General features: G+C 49.3%; 1 protein-coding gene across 3 annotated transcripts in view; it reads left to right on the plus strand.

The window, feature by feature from the left end:
* The window catches only part of SLC25A22 (solute carrier family 25 member 22), a 51,104-nt gene that overhangs the window by 30,404 nt on the left and 3,725 nt on the right, over window positions 1–16,975 (plus strand). For all 3 annotated transcript variants that reach the window (XM_062000122.1, XM_062000123.1, XM_062000125.1), the window contains 4 exons: window positions 3,959–4,049; window positions 13,360–13,478; window positions 15,420–15,579; window positions 16,508–16,662. In XM_062000122.1, the coding sequence (XP_061856106.1) occupies window positions 3,959–4,049; window positions 13,360–13,478; window positions 15,420–15,579; window positions 16,508–16,662 (525 nt within the window). The remainder of the gene's footprint in view (window positions 1–3,958; window positions 4,050–13,359; window positions 13,479–15,419; window positions 15,580–16,507; window positions 16,663–16,975) is intronic.

Here is a 16,975-nt window from a genome sequence, read left to right on the forward strand (position 1 = left end):
GGTAGCAGTGACGCAGCTTGCCTTGATTTTTCTCGGAAGCTGGCTGCTCTGGCATGCCTGACCAGGAACAGAGCCTGCAGTAGCTTTGGCTGTAAATATGCAGTGGTAGACTGCTTGCTGGGGGGCAGAAGGAAGAAGCTGGAAACTTTGAACTTCCTGGGAACTTGCAGGGGAAAGACTGTAAGAACCATCAGGGCCTTTGGGTGAGAAAGCTGAGTCCTGTAAAGTGTAGAGTGGTGGAGGTGATGTCCAAGCCACATGAAGATAGGTGGATGAAATACATCCAAGAAGATCCAAGAAGAATGTGAATACTTTTCTGAGAAGAAGATAAACAGCCTTGCAGACTGGGGAAGATGGAAATCAGATGGTGGGACTGGTTAGTGCTCCCTCCATCTGTCCCAGTTCCCCAGCAGAAGCTGCTGAATGACTCACAAGCTCTTATTTTCAGCCTTTAAGCTGAAATTGGGAGGATTAAATGTTAATGCAGCAGCTGCTGTGCCCCATGGAGGAGTCACAAGTGCATTGTTCATCTCTGCAGTGCACTTGGCCTCTGTCGGAGGACAGAAAGGGTCTGCCTGGGCACAGGCACTCCCCTTGTGTGACTTCAGCTCTCCTTCACGTGCAAATCAAAGCTCCTCAGTGCAGGCAGGAGAGAGGCTTGAGCCTGTACAATGCTCTTCTGCAAATCCTCTCTTAATGGGTGCATGTAGGCAGGCAGTCCTTGCTCTGTATGAGTAGCCCATAATGAACTGTGTGATGTATAAGGCACTCCCAATATTTCTCTCAAATTCTTCCCCAAAAGTTACAGGGATTCTTGGGTTTGTTTGGAAGAGAAAGAAAAGGGGGTTTTCTCCGTGTTTTTTCCAATAACATCTAGGTAGCAGCAGTGCCCCAAAGCTGGGTGATGCTGCCTGGCCCTCAAGGGATGACAGTGGCCTGCCTTCAGACATGACACCAAGTGAGTGCCTTTGGGCTGTTGGACCCAGTAGAAGGTGACCTTGGAGAGGTGATCTCTCTGCTTCCTGCTACGCTTCACCCAGAAGCCACCTATAGATCCCAGCACACATCCTGGGAAGTCCCACAGCTGCCTGCAGACCTAGCTATCAGGAGCCAAAGGCCTAGGTCAGGCTAGGGAAGCCCTTTGCTGTTGATTACATTTGGAGGGTAGCTGCTGTTGAGCTACAGCAGTGTATAAGCCTTCCCTGGTCTCTGCTCGTAACACCTTCTACTGCACCAAGGCCATGCTGGGGATGACTCAGTCCCCCGTTACATAGGTTACTGGTGGTACATAAGAGCTTCTATGAGAAATGTGCTTTAATAACAAAACCCAAGGCTTGGTGAGAAGAGAGCACTTACAAGTTCAGTTGACAACTGGTTTTACCTCTACTTGATTTCATTCTTTATAATGCTTCCTTCCTTCTTGTCAAACATCTTTCTGGTTTTTAAGGATCGCAGTTTATTTTTGTGCTCTGTTTGTCTGTCGTTGGCAACACCACATGTACAGTTAGCTTTTATTAGAGATACAGCCATTGGCATAGCTAGAGTTGAAGAGCTATGAGATTTTGTAAAACAGTAGAAAATGCCATGGGAAGCATAGAACCAACAGCTGAAGCATCTCATTTCTCCTCCAGCGAATTGAAGCTGTTATGGATTATTGAGGACAGGGATTATCCATTTTCTGCTAAGCAGCTTTACTGAAAATAACAAAGATGCAAGAGAAAACCTAGGTTCATTAACTTTTCCCTGTCTGTTCTGTGTTTTTAGCCACTGCTTTGTTGGGTTCCTGGAGGTCAGTGTGTGGCAGCGTGCTTCTCGTTTGCTTGTCTTGCTTGGTAGTTTGGAGTTTGGTTTTTTTTTTTTCAGTGAACCTTTCTTAATGGTGTTAAAGTATCAGGTTTATTCTTTTTTCTTTCTTTCCTTGTTTTTCCAGGGAAATGGTTATTCATGCAGGTGTAATGTGCAGGTGTTCTGTTTTCCAGCCATTAGGAGTGGGGCTGCAGTTGTCTTCAGGTTGGCATTTGAGGAAACACTTCACAAGTAGCCACTTCCACTTAAAAGTCTGGCTGTGTGGATTTTTTTTGTAGATCCTGATATGACTGACATCAAAAGTTGGAGGCAGAGGATGAAGGTCATGTCTGCCTGGCTTCTCATCACATGCCAGAGCTATGGCAGGGGGATGTGCTCTGCAGGAAACACACCCAACTGAAGCAGCACAGTCCCAGGCACACCTCAATGTTTGCAAAACCGAGAGGCTGCCGTGCCCCGTAGCTGGTTAGTGTGGCTCCTGTAGAAGCTGATAGTGTTATGTTGGATGTCATGCCAATGTGGAATGAATGCATCTTTGCTATGAGGCAGCATTACTCTCTATTTTCCTTAAGATCTGAATGTGGCAGTTGGAAGGGACGAATGTGTTGGGCTACCCAGCTCTGCCCAGCAATGGCTGACTGTTTTCTTGCTGCGATTTCCTTGCCTATTGGAGATCTGTCCTCTGAGTAGAGGATGTGGGGCCCATGTCCTGGTCCCAGTTGTACTGGTCTCCGAAGTCCCAGTTGCTACTTCGCTTCCTAATTTGAGGAAAGTCCCCATAAACCTGTCTTTTTGTGTCTAGTTAAGAGGTCTTTAATAATTTTTGGAGGGAGAGGGGTCCATGCTAAGGAACAGAGGACTGAGTTGCCTTTCTTTGAGTGTGTTGGACCCACACAGCTTTTGTCAATGTGTGCTCAGACCTCCTGAAAATGAGCCTTGACAGTTCTTCCAAGCCTAGTGGGAGTGCAGGCCTCTCTATCTGCTTCTCTTTGGAATATGGAGCTTTGAGATGAGTTGTTTTAATCTCTACAGCAAGTATAAATGCAAAAGGTATACCTTGGGACTTGTGATTGTCCTGGAAAAGGTGTTCATAGGTGTTGAATATGTGTTCAAGTCTTGAGCCCTCAGGAGGGCTTGGATCTCCAGTATGCCTCAGTGCAGGCAGGGAATGCTTGCTGTCATCTATTGGAGTCCTTTTTGAGGCATAGGTTTTGAAGAGAGAATATTCTGGATCATTGATCTGATAGTGCAAAACTCAGTGTGCTCAGAAGGGACTGGCCCTCCCCTCCCCCTGTTTCCCCCAGGGCAGGGTGAGAGCAGCCTCACTGCTGCCTTGCACTAATGCTGGTCCCAGCTACCCAGACCTTCCATTGTGGCAGGCACAATGCAGGGATTTGCTGTTTGTTGCTCTGAACAAAAAGACACTGCAGTGGGTTTGGGGGAGCCAGGCTTGTTGACAGCCTCGAGCCCCCAGCAAGCCCTGCCGTGGTGCTGAGAGGGGAATTTCCACACACCCAGCTTCTGGTGGACAAAAAGCCACTTTGGTACTGACTGTTCTCAGGGTGACACCCAGTGGTGACAGCTGAGGGATGGCAGTTGACTTCACCAGCCTCCAGGTCTTTCAGTGGTGGCCTGGAAAGTGAGTTGCTCTGCTTTTGAGGGCAGGAACACTAGCCAGAAAGTGGGGCAGGGGGCTTTTGCTTTTCAGCATCACTACATACTTGCAGAAGTGTTGGGACTGGTACTTAATCCAACTTGACTCCTTCTTGAAAGTTTGATCTGCATCCTTCTGGATACATAGAAAGGCATCCTTAGAGGAGAGGAGAGGAGAGGAGAGGAGAGGAGAGGAGAGGAGAGGATGCATGTATACATGGTGGGAGGTAGTAGTGAAGCTAAAGAAATTTTAAAAAGCATATTGCAAATGGTGTAGAAACACATCAGAGGATGTTTTCAAAAGCCCAAGGTGATGGGACGCAGAAATCCTGTTAATTTCCAGTGGTGTTTCATGTTTCTAAACCTCTTTGGTGCATTGGGAGCTCTCTTTCCTCAGTCCTTGGTCTTGAGCAGGAGCTACAACACATTCCTGAGAGATTCAGTTTATGGTTCCTTTATTCTCATTCTCCCATGGCCTTTTCCTCTTTCCCTTGCCCAGGGGCTGCGGTGAACCTGACTCTAGTGACACCAGAAAAGGCTATCAAACTGGCAGCCAATGACTTCTTCCGGCATCACCTCTCCAAAGACGGGTGAGTAGGGGGTGCAGACCTTTCCTGTTCAGCTTAAAAGACACCAGCTTTTGGGACAAGCCTGGTGAGACATCGGGGCAAAGGTGGAATGGGGTGATGTGATGACTGAAATATGAGTTGACCTTGAACAGCTCAGCCGGTGATTACGTTCAGGCTAAGAGTGTAATATCTAAAATGGGAAGTGAAAAGCACTCCACTGGATGATTGATTTTTATTCAAGCTTCTAAAATTAGTCCTAGATCTAAGCCAAGGTTAGCAGATCTGGAATTTGTAGGCAAAGTATTTGAGAGGGACCCAATGGCAATGATCGGTGCTCAAACAGCTGCTGGGAGGACCCTTGTCCTCAACATCCTATTGGATGCTCTTATGCCTTTCTGGCTTGAACAGATGGTAAGTCAAGTTCCACAGACCCCAAACTTAGCATCCCACTTGTCCTTTTGTAGCTGGAAAATAGTTTTTGAGAGGTGATGAGTCTGAACTGACAAAGGGCACTTGAAGAATTGCCCAGCAGACGACCAGCAGATAAAAGCTGCAGGAATATAGTTGTTTGTTTAGCTTGTAAGTGAAGGTTGGGTTCTTGTGAATTAGATATGAGTAAAAGATGCTAGCTATGCAGTTGAGAGATGCTGGAGCCTGAATATTTTGTGCTGTTTTCACCAAGATATTTCCCTTGCAATTTGGAGAACACTCGTGTCTCCCTTCAGGCCAAGACATTTCTTCAGAGACAGTCAGTGAAGGGCACTGCCTCCAGTCCTCAGTGACAGTAGTTAAAAAACAGCCTGCTTGGAATACAGTCCTAACCCTTCCCATCAGCAGTGAGGGGGTGCAGCACACTGCAAATGTAAAGCTCTGCCACGATGATTGTTTTAACGACTTCCCAGAATGTACCACGTCAGGCTGGACCGCTGCTCCACAACTTCAGTGGAGTTTGAGGACTGACACAAGCTGAGGATGTAGTTTTTTTTCCCGTACCTAATATTTTTACTCTGGAGTCTTTTAAAGTAGCAGCTAACATAGGTCTGAAAGATAAAGGCTTCCTCACAGGACACATGTGTGTGCCTCTTGCTGAGGTAGGCCTTGAGCAGGTAACTGGGAGCAACTCCACAAGCTGCTGAGGTCTTCACCCAGACCTCTTCCAGTTTGATGTCTGGGTTCCTGGCTGACCCACACATGATGTCAGCAATGGATGTGCTGTGCTCCATCCAGGATAAAGGAGAGAGAGAGTTTTGCCAAGAGTAAGAACATTGTTCTCCTAAAATGTATGCACTGATGGGACTGGCACTACAGTGACCTAGAGCAGGAGAATGATGCCACTCAGGCAGTAGAGAGCCTTTGCATCTCCACACAAAGCATTTTTAACTCCTTTACAGAAAAGAAAGGTTGGGCCACAGTTAGGTGCCAAGAGCTAGGCAGGATGTGGAATCAGGACCACTCACCTCTTTCAACCACCATGGGGGGCTTGGATGAATGAAATGTGGTCAACTCTGCTTGTGACGATAGCCAATGTGAGCTGGCCAGAGAGGCAGCTCACATACTGCTGTGATAGACAACTTAAGGTGTTTCTAACAAGAAGTGTTCCTCCAGAATGGGAAAGAAAATGCCTTGAAGGTTGTCTGGTGCTGATATAGGCTGGGATCTAGCTGGCAGGACTGGTGCATGCTGAGACCGTGCTCAGTCTGTGGGGAGGACAGTGTGATGGAAATGGCACTGACATGACCTGTGAGGATAAGGGCTCTTAGAAACTGCAGAGCAGAAGCTTACTGAGGGTTCCTTTTCCTCCATGCTGCTAAGTGCTAGGCCTGGGGCTGGTGTGATGGGCTAGAGGGGCTGTGCCTGGCCACGCTGCAGTCATTCCATGGTGCAGGGCCTTTTCACAGCATCTTTTTCCATGTGTAGCACATGTGGCAGATAGGAGTGATGGCGATGGGCCGTTCCACCAAGGCACAAAGCTGTGTCCCCCACAAGGGTTTGCCTTGTTCTTACTCCCTCTTGCCAAGCTATGTGCAATCTGCCACTTTCTTCCCTGAGATGCTTCTGTCCCTCTCTCCCCAGTTGTCTTTGTAAGACAGGGAGGATTAGCAGTGCTGGAATCCAAATGCCTTGCCTACCCAGAGCAAAGCAGGGTACATAACTGCTAGCACGTTGCAAAGCTGGGCCACCTACTTCACGACTCCAGTGAAAGCATAGGTGTGAACAACAAAAGAGCCTAGGGTCAGATAGGTGGAGGTTAAAGTTGCCTGCCGTGGCAGCATGGTTTCATTTCTGGATATGCAGTTGCAACAGTCAAGGAGTTGTATGGTGTGAAGTGCAGCTGAGAGTTGGGCTCACTGTAAGACTAGGGATGTTTTTTCCTGATGAACCACCAAGATCTAGGTCAGCTCCATCAAAGTCGTTTTTACACAAGGCAGACTATCTGGTATCCTTTCACAGTATGCTGTGCTCTTAGGCTACCATCCCAAAGGGTGCTCTGGGGCTTCTCTGACTCAGAGATGCAAAGGCCTTCTAGACCTGTTTGACACTGAATGCCTTTGTCACTAAGCTTCCTTTGAAGTGTGTTGCATGAATTGGAGATCCTTGTCTGGTCAAATATGCTTGTTCTATCAGTATTTGCTGACTAAAACATGCTGAGTATGTCCTCTGCATGTGGACCAGAGAGAGTGGCAAATCCAGCATGACCCAAAATAGCCTCAAGTTGCACAACAATTTTTAGTGTGCATTAATTTCTTTTTTATTTTTAATCCTTTGAAAAACTTAGTGTTGAAATGAACTGACATTTAAACTGCAGGGGGAAAAAAGTGATACAAAGCCTGTTTTTGAAAGGCCAGACTGAAAACAGCAACTGGGGTGTAGGAAGCTCCTGGCTGCAGATAGCTGGAAGGATATTTTGAGGATGTGTCACTGAAAGTTTGTGCTAGACTTCCTTTTTCTTGGCCATGCTCTGGATGCTGCTGGAGGAAGAGTATGGGAGCAACAAGACCTCAGGTAGGACTTCGAGCACCCATCTCCATGTGTCTAAGATGTCTGTCCCTGTGGCTCTCTCCCCCCTGGACTAGCTTGAGAAGTCACTCCTGCTCATGCAGGGCTTTTGGTGCAGGAAAGATGTATGCTTGCAGGCTGGGGGCTTGATTTCTGCTTCTTTGCTTATTTCTATTTTGATGTCGAGACCATTAGTTCAGCCTACTGCTACAGCTTCTTGTTTCATGAGGAAAAAAAAAAAACTGTGTTGGTCCTCCCAAGGTGTCTTGGTCATTTAGGAACAAGGGAGACCCGAGTGAGTTGCATGAGCGCTGGAAACCCCCTCGCTGTCCCATGGAGGAAAGGAGGAAGCCCAAGATTCTGAAGAGCCTAAAGGGTGCCTCAACTGAGAAAGGCGACAAGAGTCAAACATTGTCGCATGAGGATTTTAGCCTGAAGGCCTCTGCTGTTCCCAGAAGATGTCATAGAAGAGGTGACACACAGAAGAGTCTTCAGGCGGGTCCTTGCTCCTAAGGCACTCCGCCGGCTGGCCCACACGGCTGGGGCAGGCAGGATGCACAGGAGAGGGGGAACTTCCAACCTTCAGGCTGCTGGAAGCAGATGGGATTTTTTTTCCCTCTGGATTTCTGAATCTGGATGCGTTGAGAGACCCATAATCTTACAGCTGCTGTTAGAACAACAGAGGAAAAGAGAAGAAGAGTCACTAGAGCTAAGTGGAGCATTTGGGTGTGAAGCTAAGAAAGCAATTTAAATCAGTAGTACAGCAACATGCATTGAAAGTCCATTGTTGATTTCTGGGTGCTCAGTGTGTGAGGCCTCTTTGACAGATATAAGCATTGCCTTCTTTTTATGTCTTCTTTGAATTTGTCTGTTAAGCCCTGCATGGAAACCAGTCCCTTTAAAGTATGCTACAAGGTTTCTTGTTTCTCTTGAAAGTGTGGAGTGACAGACAGCTGTTACATTTGGCATGTGTTTGCCAGGTTTGGTTGTTCGTTTTTCAGGTTCTTGACTGTGGTAAAAAGTGTTTCATGGCTTCTTATAAAAGCAATTTCTTGCTTATACAGAAGAACTCTCCAGTGTCCCTGTGTGAGTTTCCTGATCTTCTCCAAGGTGTGTTATTCCCTTACGGCTCCTGTACTCTTTATTCTTGACCTCATTTTGTTTGTATTCTGCAGCAAAGGCTGCCTATCTGCTGACTTAGCCACTCGTATTTCTAGGAAGACCAGCATGATTGTGTTAGCTGTGTCTTTGCTGATGCTGGCAAATTGTCTTCCTTTCTGCTTCCTCTGACTCAGAGAAGAGAAATGGCCAACTGTAATCCTGAGACATGAAAGACACTTTTCTCTCCCATTCAGCTGAGGAGGCTGGAGCTTGTTCTCCATTGCCCTCCCAGCTGATGCGCCTCCTCAGGGCTCCTTCCTTCATCTGCTTCTCTGTCAGACTCTCCTAAAAAAACAAGAGCGTCTCTTTTGTGGCATCTAAGTAGCCATTGCATGGACTGGTTGATCCTTGAGCTTCAGAGTGCTCACAGGCAGGTTGTAAAGTCAGGTGCTTGAAGGAGGGATGCTGCTTGGTGCTGAGCTCCTGTGTCACCTCACACACTCACTGTGCTTTGGCCTTTCTCTGGGCAGGAACCATTGCGAGCCAAGGCAGCCTCTCCTGTAGTGATCTACTGCATGTTTAGACACTTTTTTAATGCAGATAACCCTCATCCAACTCAGTAGGACTTGAGAGGGGGGAATCCAACCCTTCCTCTGCCAAAAGACCCAGTTAAGTGCTGATAATCTCACTGTGCCTATCCAGGCATAGCTACCTGGTGGGAGCTTTTTTATTTAGCACACAGAGAGTCAGGGAATTACAGTGGGTTGAAGTTGTAGACATCAAAGGTCACCCCAAAAGTAAATGCACTTTTGATTTGTTAATCTAGAGGAAGCTAGAGATGGGCTATTTAATCACAGAATATATCCAGGAGAGGAGCATTGCCCTTGCCTCCATTCCAGCTACAAAAACATTCTTGGGACAAAACGTGGGTTGTGTCCACGTTCAGCATGCCCATACGTGTTGCCCTGTCCTCATTCACTTCCACAGACATTCATATTGGAACAAAACACTTGGAATCTCCCACAAGAGTGGGAGTGGGCACAGTCACCTTTGTCTTCACTTAGTCCAAACATGCAACACAGAGCTCCTGCAGCCAGAGGTAGGTTATACCATACCTGGAGTAAGGTCTGCCAGAACAACATTTAACCTGATGGCATTAGTTTGAGGTGAATCTGTCCCATCTCAGTGCTTTGCTTATCCAAGGCATTTTTGAGCTGGCACAAGAAGTGAGAGGGAGCTTGTAGCCTTTTACATTTCCCAGCATAACTTAGTTTTTCTGAAGTGGGATTACAATTGCTTCTTGTTGCCTCTTGGAAGATCAGGGGTTGGAAGAGATTGGCCAAGGCCAACAGGCTGCCCTCCCTTTGAGGGTCAACTCCTGCGTATGGAACCCCTAATCCATATCCAAGACGCACTATTTAAATTGCTGTAAAGCAGCTGACACTCTCTGGTCTGAAACTCTTGGGGAGCAGCTTCCTGCAGTGTCTTGGGTTGACAGAGCAGAGGCAGAGGTTATTGTCTGAGTGAGGAAAGTGATGTCCAAGCTGGGGACAGTAGCCTTTTGGGTAGGAAACAGAAATATATGGCTTTATAAGGATGTTTCCTTAGATCAGAGTTTCTCATCTTTGGAGATCTTGCCATCCTTACTCCAGAATGGCTGGTTTTGGTCCCCACCCAAGCACAGTCAGCTCTTACACGGTTTCGGCAACTTGAAAACAATCCTTGTCTGCTCCCACATGACACTGATATACCAGTGCTTTGGCACGGCCTAGCTAGCGACTGATGTGTTGCTCTTGAAAAACCTTCCAGAAACCTCTAGTTACTGCTTTTTCACTCTTATTTTTCAGCTCTAGTTTGAAACTCTAATTTAAATCGAGCATGAATGTTCCCCCCCTCCCATTTGACAATGTTGATTTGTCACTAATGAATTGTATGTCAGTTAAAAAAGTAGAACGTCTGATTTCTGCCAGTGCAGAATTTGGAGCTATTGTGTCCATGTCATATTTAACACCCTCTTGCTGTGAGAAAAGATGGTTTCTGTGTTTGTAGGACCAGATCCTTGCTGATGTTGCAGCTTTTGAAGTTAGCTGAGATGTGTCAGTTTTTAAACCTCTGAGGATAAAGCCTGTGGTGCTTTTAGATATTTAAACCCCTTTGTCATCTGGAGATGAACCATTTCCAAACTCTTTTTACGTGCAGGCTGGTGAGATTTTGCACAGAGAGTTTGACCCCTGTATGGCAAATTTTAAACCTCCTGACAAAAGATTTGCTTATCTTGGGCTTTTTTAATTTTTTTTTTTACTCCCCCGAGTTAGCAGGACATGCAAACCAAAAGCTGAGACCCCTTGTTCTAGACACTTTTGGTGGACCTACTTGCCATCTCTAAAGCACAGTCATACACATAAATCCTTCTCTGGGTCTGTCATGGTTTAGCAAGGAGCAGCTTTTGCTTGGTAACAGGGGGAGCGGGTTGCAGTGAAGACCCGGTAAAGAGTTTGTGGACTCTCCCCCAGCTCCTGGGTTCACACCCACCTCCGGCCCGGCTGGGCCAGTCTGGCGCCTCTGCCATCACTATTTAGGGACGGGAATTTGAAGTGCTGCAGGAGGTGTAAGAGTGATACAAGATGGAGGTGACCACGCGGACCCTACAGCCAGAGAAGGAGGAAGGAAGGAGAAGCGCTAGACCAGAGACCCCTCTGCAAGCCGTGATGAGAATGCAGCTGTACCCCTGCAACCCATGCAGGGCCATGGCAGGGCTGAGAGCCACCAGCAGCTCCGTGTGAGTGAGCCCGGACGGGCGAGGGACTGTGTGGGGAGGCGGCCATGGCACAGGCCGTGCTGGAGCCTGCGGGCCCCAGAGCAGCCCCACACGAGAGGCACAGAGGAGCTGCAGCTTTTGGGATAAATGCGCATCGGAACAGTCTGTGCAGAGCCCACCTGTCCTGAGGAGGGACAAACCGCAGAAGCCATCAGGCGTAGACTGACTGAAGCCCCCACTCCCTGCCCCTCTGGGCTGTTCATGGCAGGAGGAGGTAAAAACACCGGGATCAGGGCTCTGAGCCAGGGAAGAGGGGAGGGGTGGGGAGAAGGTCTTAAAGGGCTGGCCAGACTCTTCATCATTGTACTTCTCTGTATTGTTTTATTTTGGCTATGTTTTGGGTTTTAAGGTTATGTTTTAGTTGGTGTTGCATTAAATGATTTTCTGTTTTCTTCCCCAAGCCCAGTAGCCTGCTCTGTTTTGTCCTGAACCTTAAGCGGCAATTAAGCTCTCCCTGCCCTTTGGCAATTCTCAGCCTCTTTGGTACTTGAGGCCTAAACCCACAAGGTCACACTGGCATAGCTTCATAGAGTTCAGTCAAGCCGGCTGACTTTTCCTGGCTGAGATAATGGTCCACAGCTGACAATGTAGGGCAGATCTTCCCGATCTTTTGAAGTGAGTATCAAAGCAATTGCTTTGGGTGAAAGGGAGGAGACTGCTCCAGGGATGCTCCTAGGCTCTTGCAAAAGTAGGAGAAGCTCAGCTGTACCATAGCGGGGGCTGACAGCCAGCTCCCTTGTTTTTTTCTGGGCTGGGAGCTGTTCAGCCCTGCTGCTGAGCATATTGGGCCATGCAGAGACCGGCACTGGGCTTCAGGCTGCCCAAGAGACACAAGTTGGCCCTTCTGTGTGTCAGTGCCGGGGGAAGCTCTGGATTTTCTCCCCCTGGCCCCTGCATACCTCCAGGACAGCACGCTGCAGCGCCCATGAGGGTAACTTGGTGTGAAGGATTATTCTTTGCAGCTTCTCATCTGTGGGAGAATTTGGAAAGGGGAGACTGTGAAATGTTCCTCCCTTTAGCTTTACAGGAGGGTTCTATATTTAGTCACTGGTAATCTCCATGGTGGCTCTGTGCCTCTAATCCTCTGCTCCAGTATCCTCCCTGGAGAAAATGAGAGGCAGAGAAACCAGCCCAGCTGACCTGGTGGGCCAGCAGGATTATGTCACGTCCTCCCCCATCTCCCCTTTGCCTTCCCATAGGGCTAGCATCGAAACTTCTTTGGTGGCCCACAGTACTGCAGCTGTGCATGCGAAATCCCTGGGGAGGGAGCAGGGCTTGGTTTTACAAGAGAATAGAGCATATCGTTGTGGGACTGCTTTTGCCATGGTGTGGGGTCTCACCGTGAGCAGGTTAGGATGAGGTATTGGTGCAGGAGCAGGGCTGGCGGGAGTAAAGATAGTGCTTGTGTTTAGAACAGAAAAAAGAGGAGGCTGTTTCCCTCTGGCTGTGTGATATATATGGGTTGGGGGTTTTTTGCTTCTAGAAAAGAGCTAATCAGAGGCACTTTTTTTTTTTCTTTTTAATCAAGTCTGTTTTCTGTTGCCAAGGGGTGAGATCTTTTACAGGGTGAAAACTGATCAGTTCCTGAAAATTCAGTTTTTCTCAGCATCTGCATCCTGAGTTCTCCTTTTTAGTCTTAGCTGGTGTTAGGGGTGGAGGGAGCTGTGAAATGCTGCATTTTGTTAGGCAATGACTTGTTGATAATCCTTGCTCTCTAATGCAGAGGATGCATAAAGCTGTAGTCCTGGGGGTCTATCCCATCATCCTCTTAGGCAGGACTAGCTTAGTGCAAAGGCTGCTTTTTCAAGTTTGGAAAGGCTGTTGAGGTGAAGAAGCTCCTACCTACAGGGGAAGTGCCTCTCCCTCTGTCATGCTTGCTGTTGTTTGCATTTGTTGAAGAACACTGAAGCAGCAGCTTCAGTATTTTTTCCCTTTGTTTCTTGCCCTGTGGTCTCAGTTTGTTTGTTTGTGGGGATGTTGACAGTGTTTAAAGGACTGGGCTGGCAGAAGAAAGCTGCTTATTCCCTTAATACTCAGGTCCTCTGCTGCCCTCTGAAGTGATACTTTTTTCAAGGGCCATGCCCTGACTGGGGGCAACCTGGGGCTGGCAGAGAGCTGCAGCTGTGCCCGGGGATGGAGCAGGTGGTGTGCCCAGGCCTGGGGCTCTTCTGGCTGGGATTGTGTCTTTTTCTGAATGTTCTGTTTCTGGGGCCAAAATGGGTCTTCTCCTCTAGATCAGGCAGAGGTGCAAGGCCTGGGCTGTGCTGGACATCCTAGCAGATCTCTCCATCCCCAGGCTGCTCCTCCTGTAACTCCCAGGGTCAGAGGCGTGCCTGAGGCCCTGCGCCCGCCTGCCCCAGTGCTACTCCAGGCCACCTTCCCCCCACTGACTCGTTCGCCTTTCTCTTTGGGCAGGAAAAAGCTGACACTGCTGAGGGAGATGCTGGCGGGCTGCGGCGCGGGCACCTGCCAGGTGATTGTCACCACTCCCATGGAGATGCTCAAAATCCAGCTGCAGGATGCAGGGAGAATCGGTACGTGGGCTTTAGTGGGCAGGCAGGAGGGAAGGGCTGGGGCTGGGCTGAAGGGGAGGGAGTGATAATAGAAAACTCTTTTCCTCCCCCCTGCTTTCCCAAGCCAGAGGCATTTTGGGTTATAGCAGAAGTTTCTTCTCCTTTTCCCAGCTGGTTTCCCTCACCCTGTGCTCATCTGATGTTGCAGAGCCCCTTGAGGTTACAAAAGATAAGGATTATTTTTGCTCAAAGCAATAGGCTTGTCAAGTGAAACATCAAATGCTGCTGGTGGATGGAGAGAGACAGGGGAGATGACTGGGTGGCCAGCTTGTGAGGGATTAAAACTTGTTAGTTGCTGTTCATCCAAGAAGGGATTAGCATGCTCTGGTGCTCTGCCGGCTCCCTATTTTCTGATGTCTATTATTTCTCTTCTCCCCTGTAGCACCTTCCCAACAGCTTCCCAAGGGGATGCGTCCTTTCCAAATGACCTGTCTCCCCTCTTACTCACTTTCTTTTCCTCCTGACAAAAGCAGCTGTTATCTCAGATGAAACAGTAAATAAAACTCTTGCAGTACACTGAATTTGGAAGAGGTTTGGGGTCAGGCATCAGGGCTATGGGCAGGAGTTGGCAGGCAGAGGCAGGAGGGAGCACTGAGCCTTTGGGCTGGAACGCTCGAGGGGCATTTCTGGTGAGAACAGAGACCAGTCTGGTGTTGAGATTCTGGGGGAAAGAGCTGTTTGCTGTTGCCTTAATCTCTTGCAGAGGTCAGCCCAGGTATGGCCTTCTTCCCCAGGAGCCCTGCATGACACCATTTGATGCCACATTTGTGGCCCTTCCTGGAAAACAGACCAATTTCCCCGTTAATCTCTCCTTTGATGTGGCTTTCGTGAATAATCACGGATTTACTTTTTTCTTCCCTCTCTTTGCTGTTTTTAATGCAGACCTTATCCTCTTTGTGTGTATTATTTTAAAACGTTTGAAGGAATTAAGCCATGGTTTGAGGGTTCAGAAGAGGTTTCTGCTGCTGTGAGCAGCCTGTTCTCTGAGTGGCAAGAGGCCTGTAGTGTGCCCCTGGCAGAACGTTGCCTACAGTTTGATATGCTCCCCATCTTCTGGCCAAAGAGCAGAAATGCATCAGTTTGAAAAGAGTGGGAGAATCAGAATCACAGAATGGTTGGGGTTAGAAGGGACCTTCAGAGATCACCTGGTCCAACCCCCTGCTAAAGCAGGTTCATTTTGATCCAGAGGCACAAGAACAAGTCCAGGTGGGTTTGAAAACCTCCAGAGAAGGAGACTCCACACCCCCCTGGGCAGCCTGTGCCAGGGCTCCCTCACCTCAACAGCAAAGAACTTTCTCCTCATGTTCCAGTGGAACTTCCTGTGTTCCAGCTTGTGCACATTAAAACAGCCCCAGGTGTCACAGCCTTTCCTAATGAGAGATGTTCTAGTCCCCTGATCATCTTGGTAGCCCTGTGCTGGACTCTCTCCAGAAATTCTCTGTCTCTCTTGAACTGTGGAGCCCAGAACTGGATGCAGTACTCCAAAAAGCAGATTGCATTTATAAACATAGCTGAGGAACTCCCCAAGTTATAGATTGCTTTCGAGGGAAGACAGTGAAGAACAGACCTGTTGAGACTCTCCCATTTATGACTATCCTTAGCTTGTCCTGCTGGGGCTCAGGGACATAGCTTGTAGCAGCTCCTTTGCTCTGCACTGTGGAGGCTGTGTGTGACAGACTGCTTCTGCTTGGGTAACGCTAGTCGTTAGGAGAGTGCAGCGGAGAGCTCTGAGACCAGGGCAAGCTGGGCTGCCTCAGGCTGGGGCAGATGGGCAGCCCGGCAGCAACAGCTGGCCTCAGTCCTTTGGTGCCCCTGGAGATCTGCCTCCCAGTCCCGTGGCCTCAGGCAGCAGGAAGCTGCCACTGAGCATCTCACAGACAGTTGTCTCCCACCCCTGGGCAGCGGCACAGAAGAAGCTGATGGCAGCGCAGGCGCAGCTGCCTCCATCCGCGGCGGAGCCGGCAGTGGAACGGCGCACGACGGCCACGCAGATCACCAGGGAGCTGCTGCGCAGCAAAGGCATCGCCGGGCTCTACAAGGGCCTGGGCGCCACGCTGCTGAGGTGGGACGGCCTGCGGTCGGGCGTGGGGCACCCGTGTGCCCGGGCTGGCACCTAACGCACAGCCGCACGGGGCTCTTGGCTTCGTGGGGCAGGGTTGGCCTGGGTTGATTTCCACACGCAGCTTTTGGGTAGTAAAGAAGGGAAGGGAAGGGAAGGGAAGGGAAGGGAAGGGAAGGGAAGGGAAGGGAAGGGAAGGGAAGGGAAGGGAAGGGAAGGGAAGGGAAGGGAAGGGAAGGGAAGGGAAGGGAAGGGAAGGGAAGGGAAGGGAAGGGAAGGGAAGGGAAGGGGGCTGCCTTTTTGTTCCTGGGGATTTAATTCTGCTGCTCTCTGTGGAGCGCTTTTGTCTTCCTCAGGTCCATATTTTAACACTGTAGAGGAGTCCTTGTGAGCCAGCAAAGCTAAACTGTCAGCCTGAGTCTCCAGAGTGTGAAATGGGTTCTGGCCCATGGAACACGTTGGATGCAAAGACTGTGACACTCTCCACCTGGGCTTTCACAGAGTGACTCTGCTCTGGCTTTAACAAAGGCAGATTTAAAGCAATGCCCAGTGGGATGGGGACAGGATGTGAACCTCTTGTTATTAATAGAAGTGGACAGCATGATTGACCTCTGAGTGTGCTGGGGTCTTTGGTTTGAGTGTTGAAAAATGAGGGGGAGGCCAGTGATTCTGCAGGGCTGCATGCCTCTTGTGGGCTGCATGCCTCCCGTGGGCCTGGAGTCCTCCATGCAGCCAGTCCTTCCCCTGCTGAGCTTGGACTCCTGCCTGCATGGCAGTGGCAGAGCTGTGCTGCCTGTGTGGCACCTATGGCTGCACTGCCAGTGCCAGGCTCGCAGCCCTTCCCGCGACACTCAGCTTCTTAGTGTCCTGCTGGGACTTTGCTCATCCTTGTTCTTCTTTCTTACCCTCCCTCCCTCCTTCCCCATGGCAGGGATGTCCCGTTCTCCATTGTTTACTTCCCATTGTTTGCAAACCTGAACAAGCTGGGCCAGAAAGACTCCAATGCCAAGGCTCCGTTCTATGTGTCATTCCTCTCCGGATGCGTGGCGGGCAGCACGGCAGCAGTGGCTGTCAACCCGTGTGATGGTGAGTCCCGAGCGGCACAGGCTGGTGGCACGGTGCCAGGAGTCAGAGCCCTGTGAGTGGGCTGGGCGAGGAGGAGGGTGACCATGGCAGCCTCTTCGCAGCGTGAGCACACACAGAGGTACAGGAGGAGCTCTGAACTGCCTCCTTCAGCTGAACTCTACCTTAGGCCACAGCTTACATGGGTTTGCGGTACCCAAACTGTCAGGAAGACAGTGCCCTTCATTTGAGTTGATTTTCTCAGGAATAGCTGTGAATGTACCCCTGAAAGACACGTGTCCATGTGGAGTGATAGTGTACACGTGGTCATGGACAA

This window comes from Colius striatus, chromosome 7 (assembly GCF_028858725.1).
Source record: "Colius striatus isolate bColStr4 chromosome 7, bColStr4.1.hap1, whole genome shotgun sequence".
In the NCBI taxonomy this organism is placed as follows: domain Eukaryota; kingdom Metazoa; phylum Chordata; class Aves; order Coliiformes; family Coliidae; genus Colius; species Colius striatus.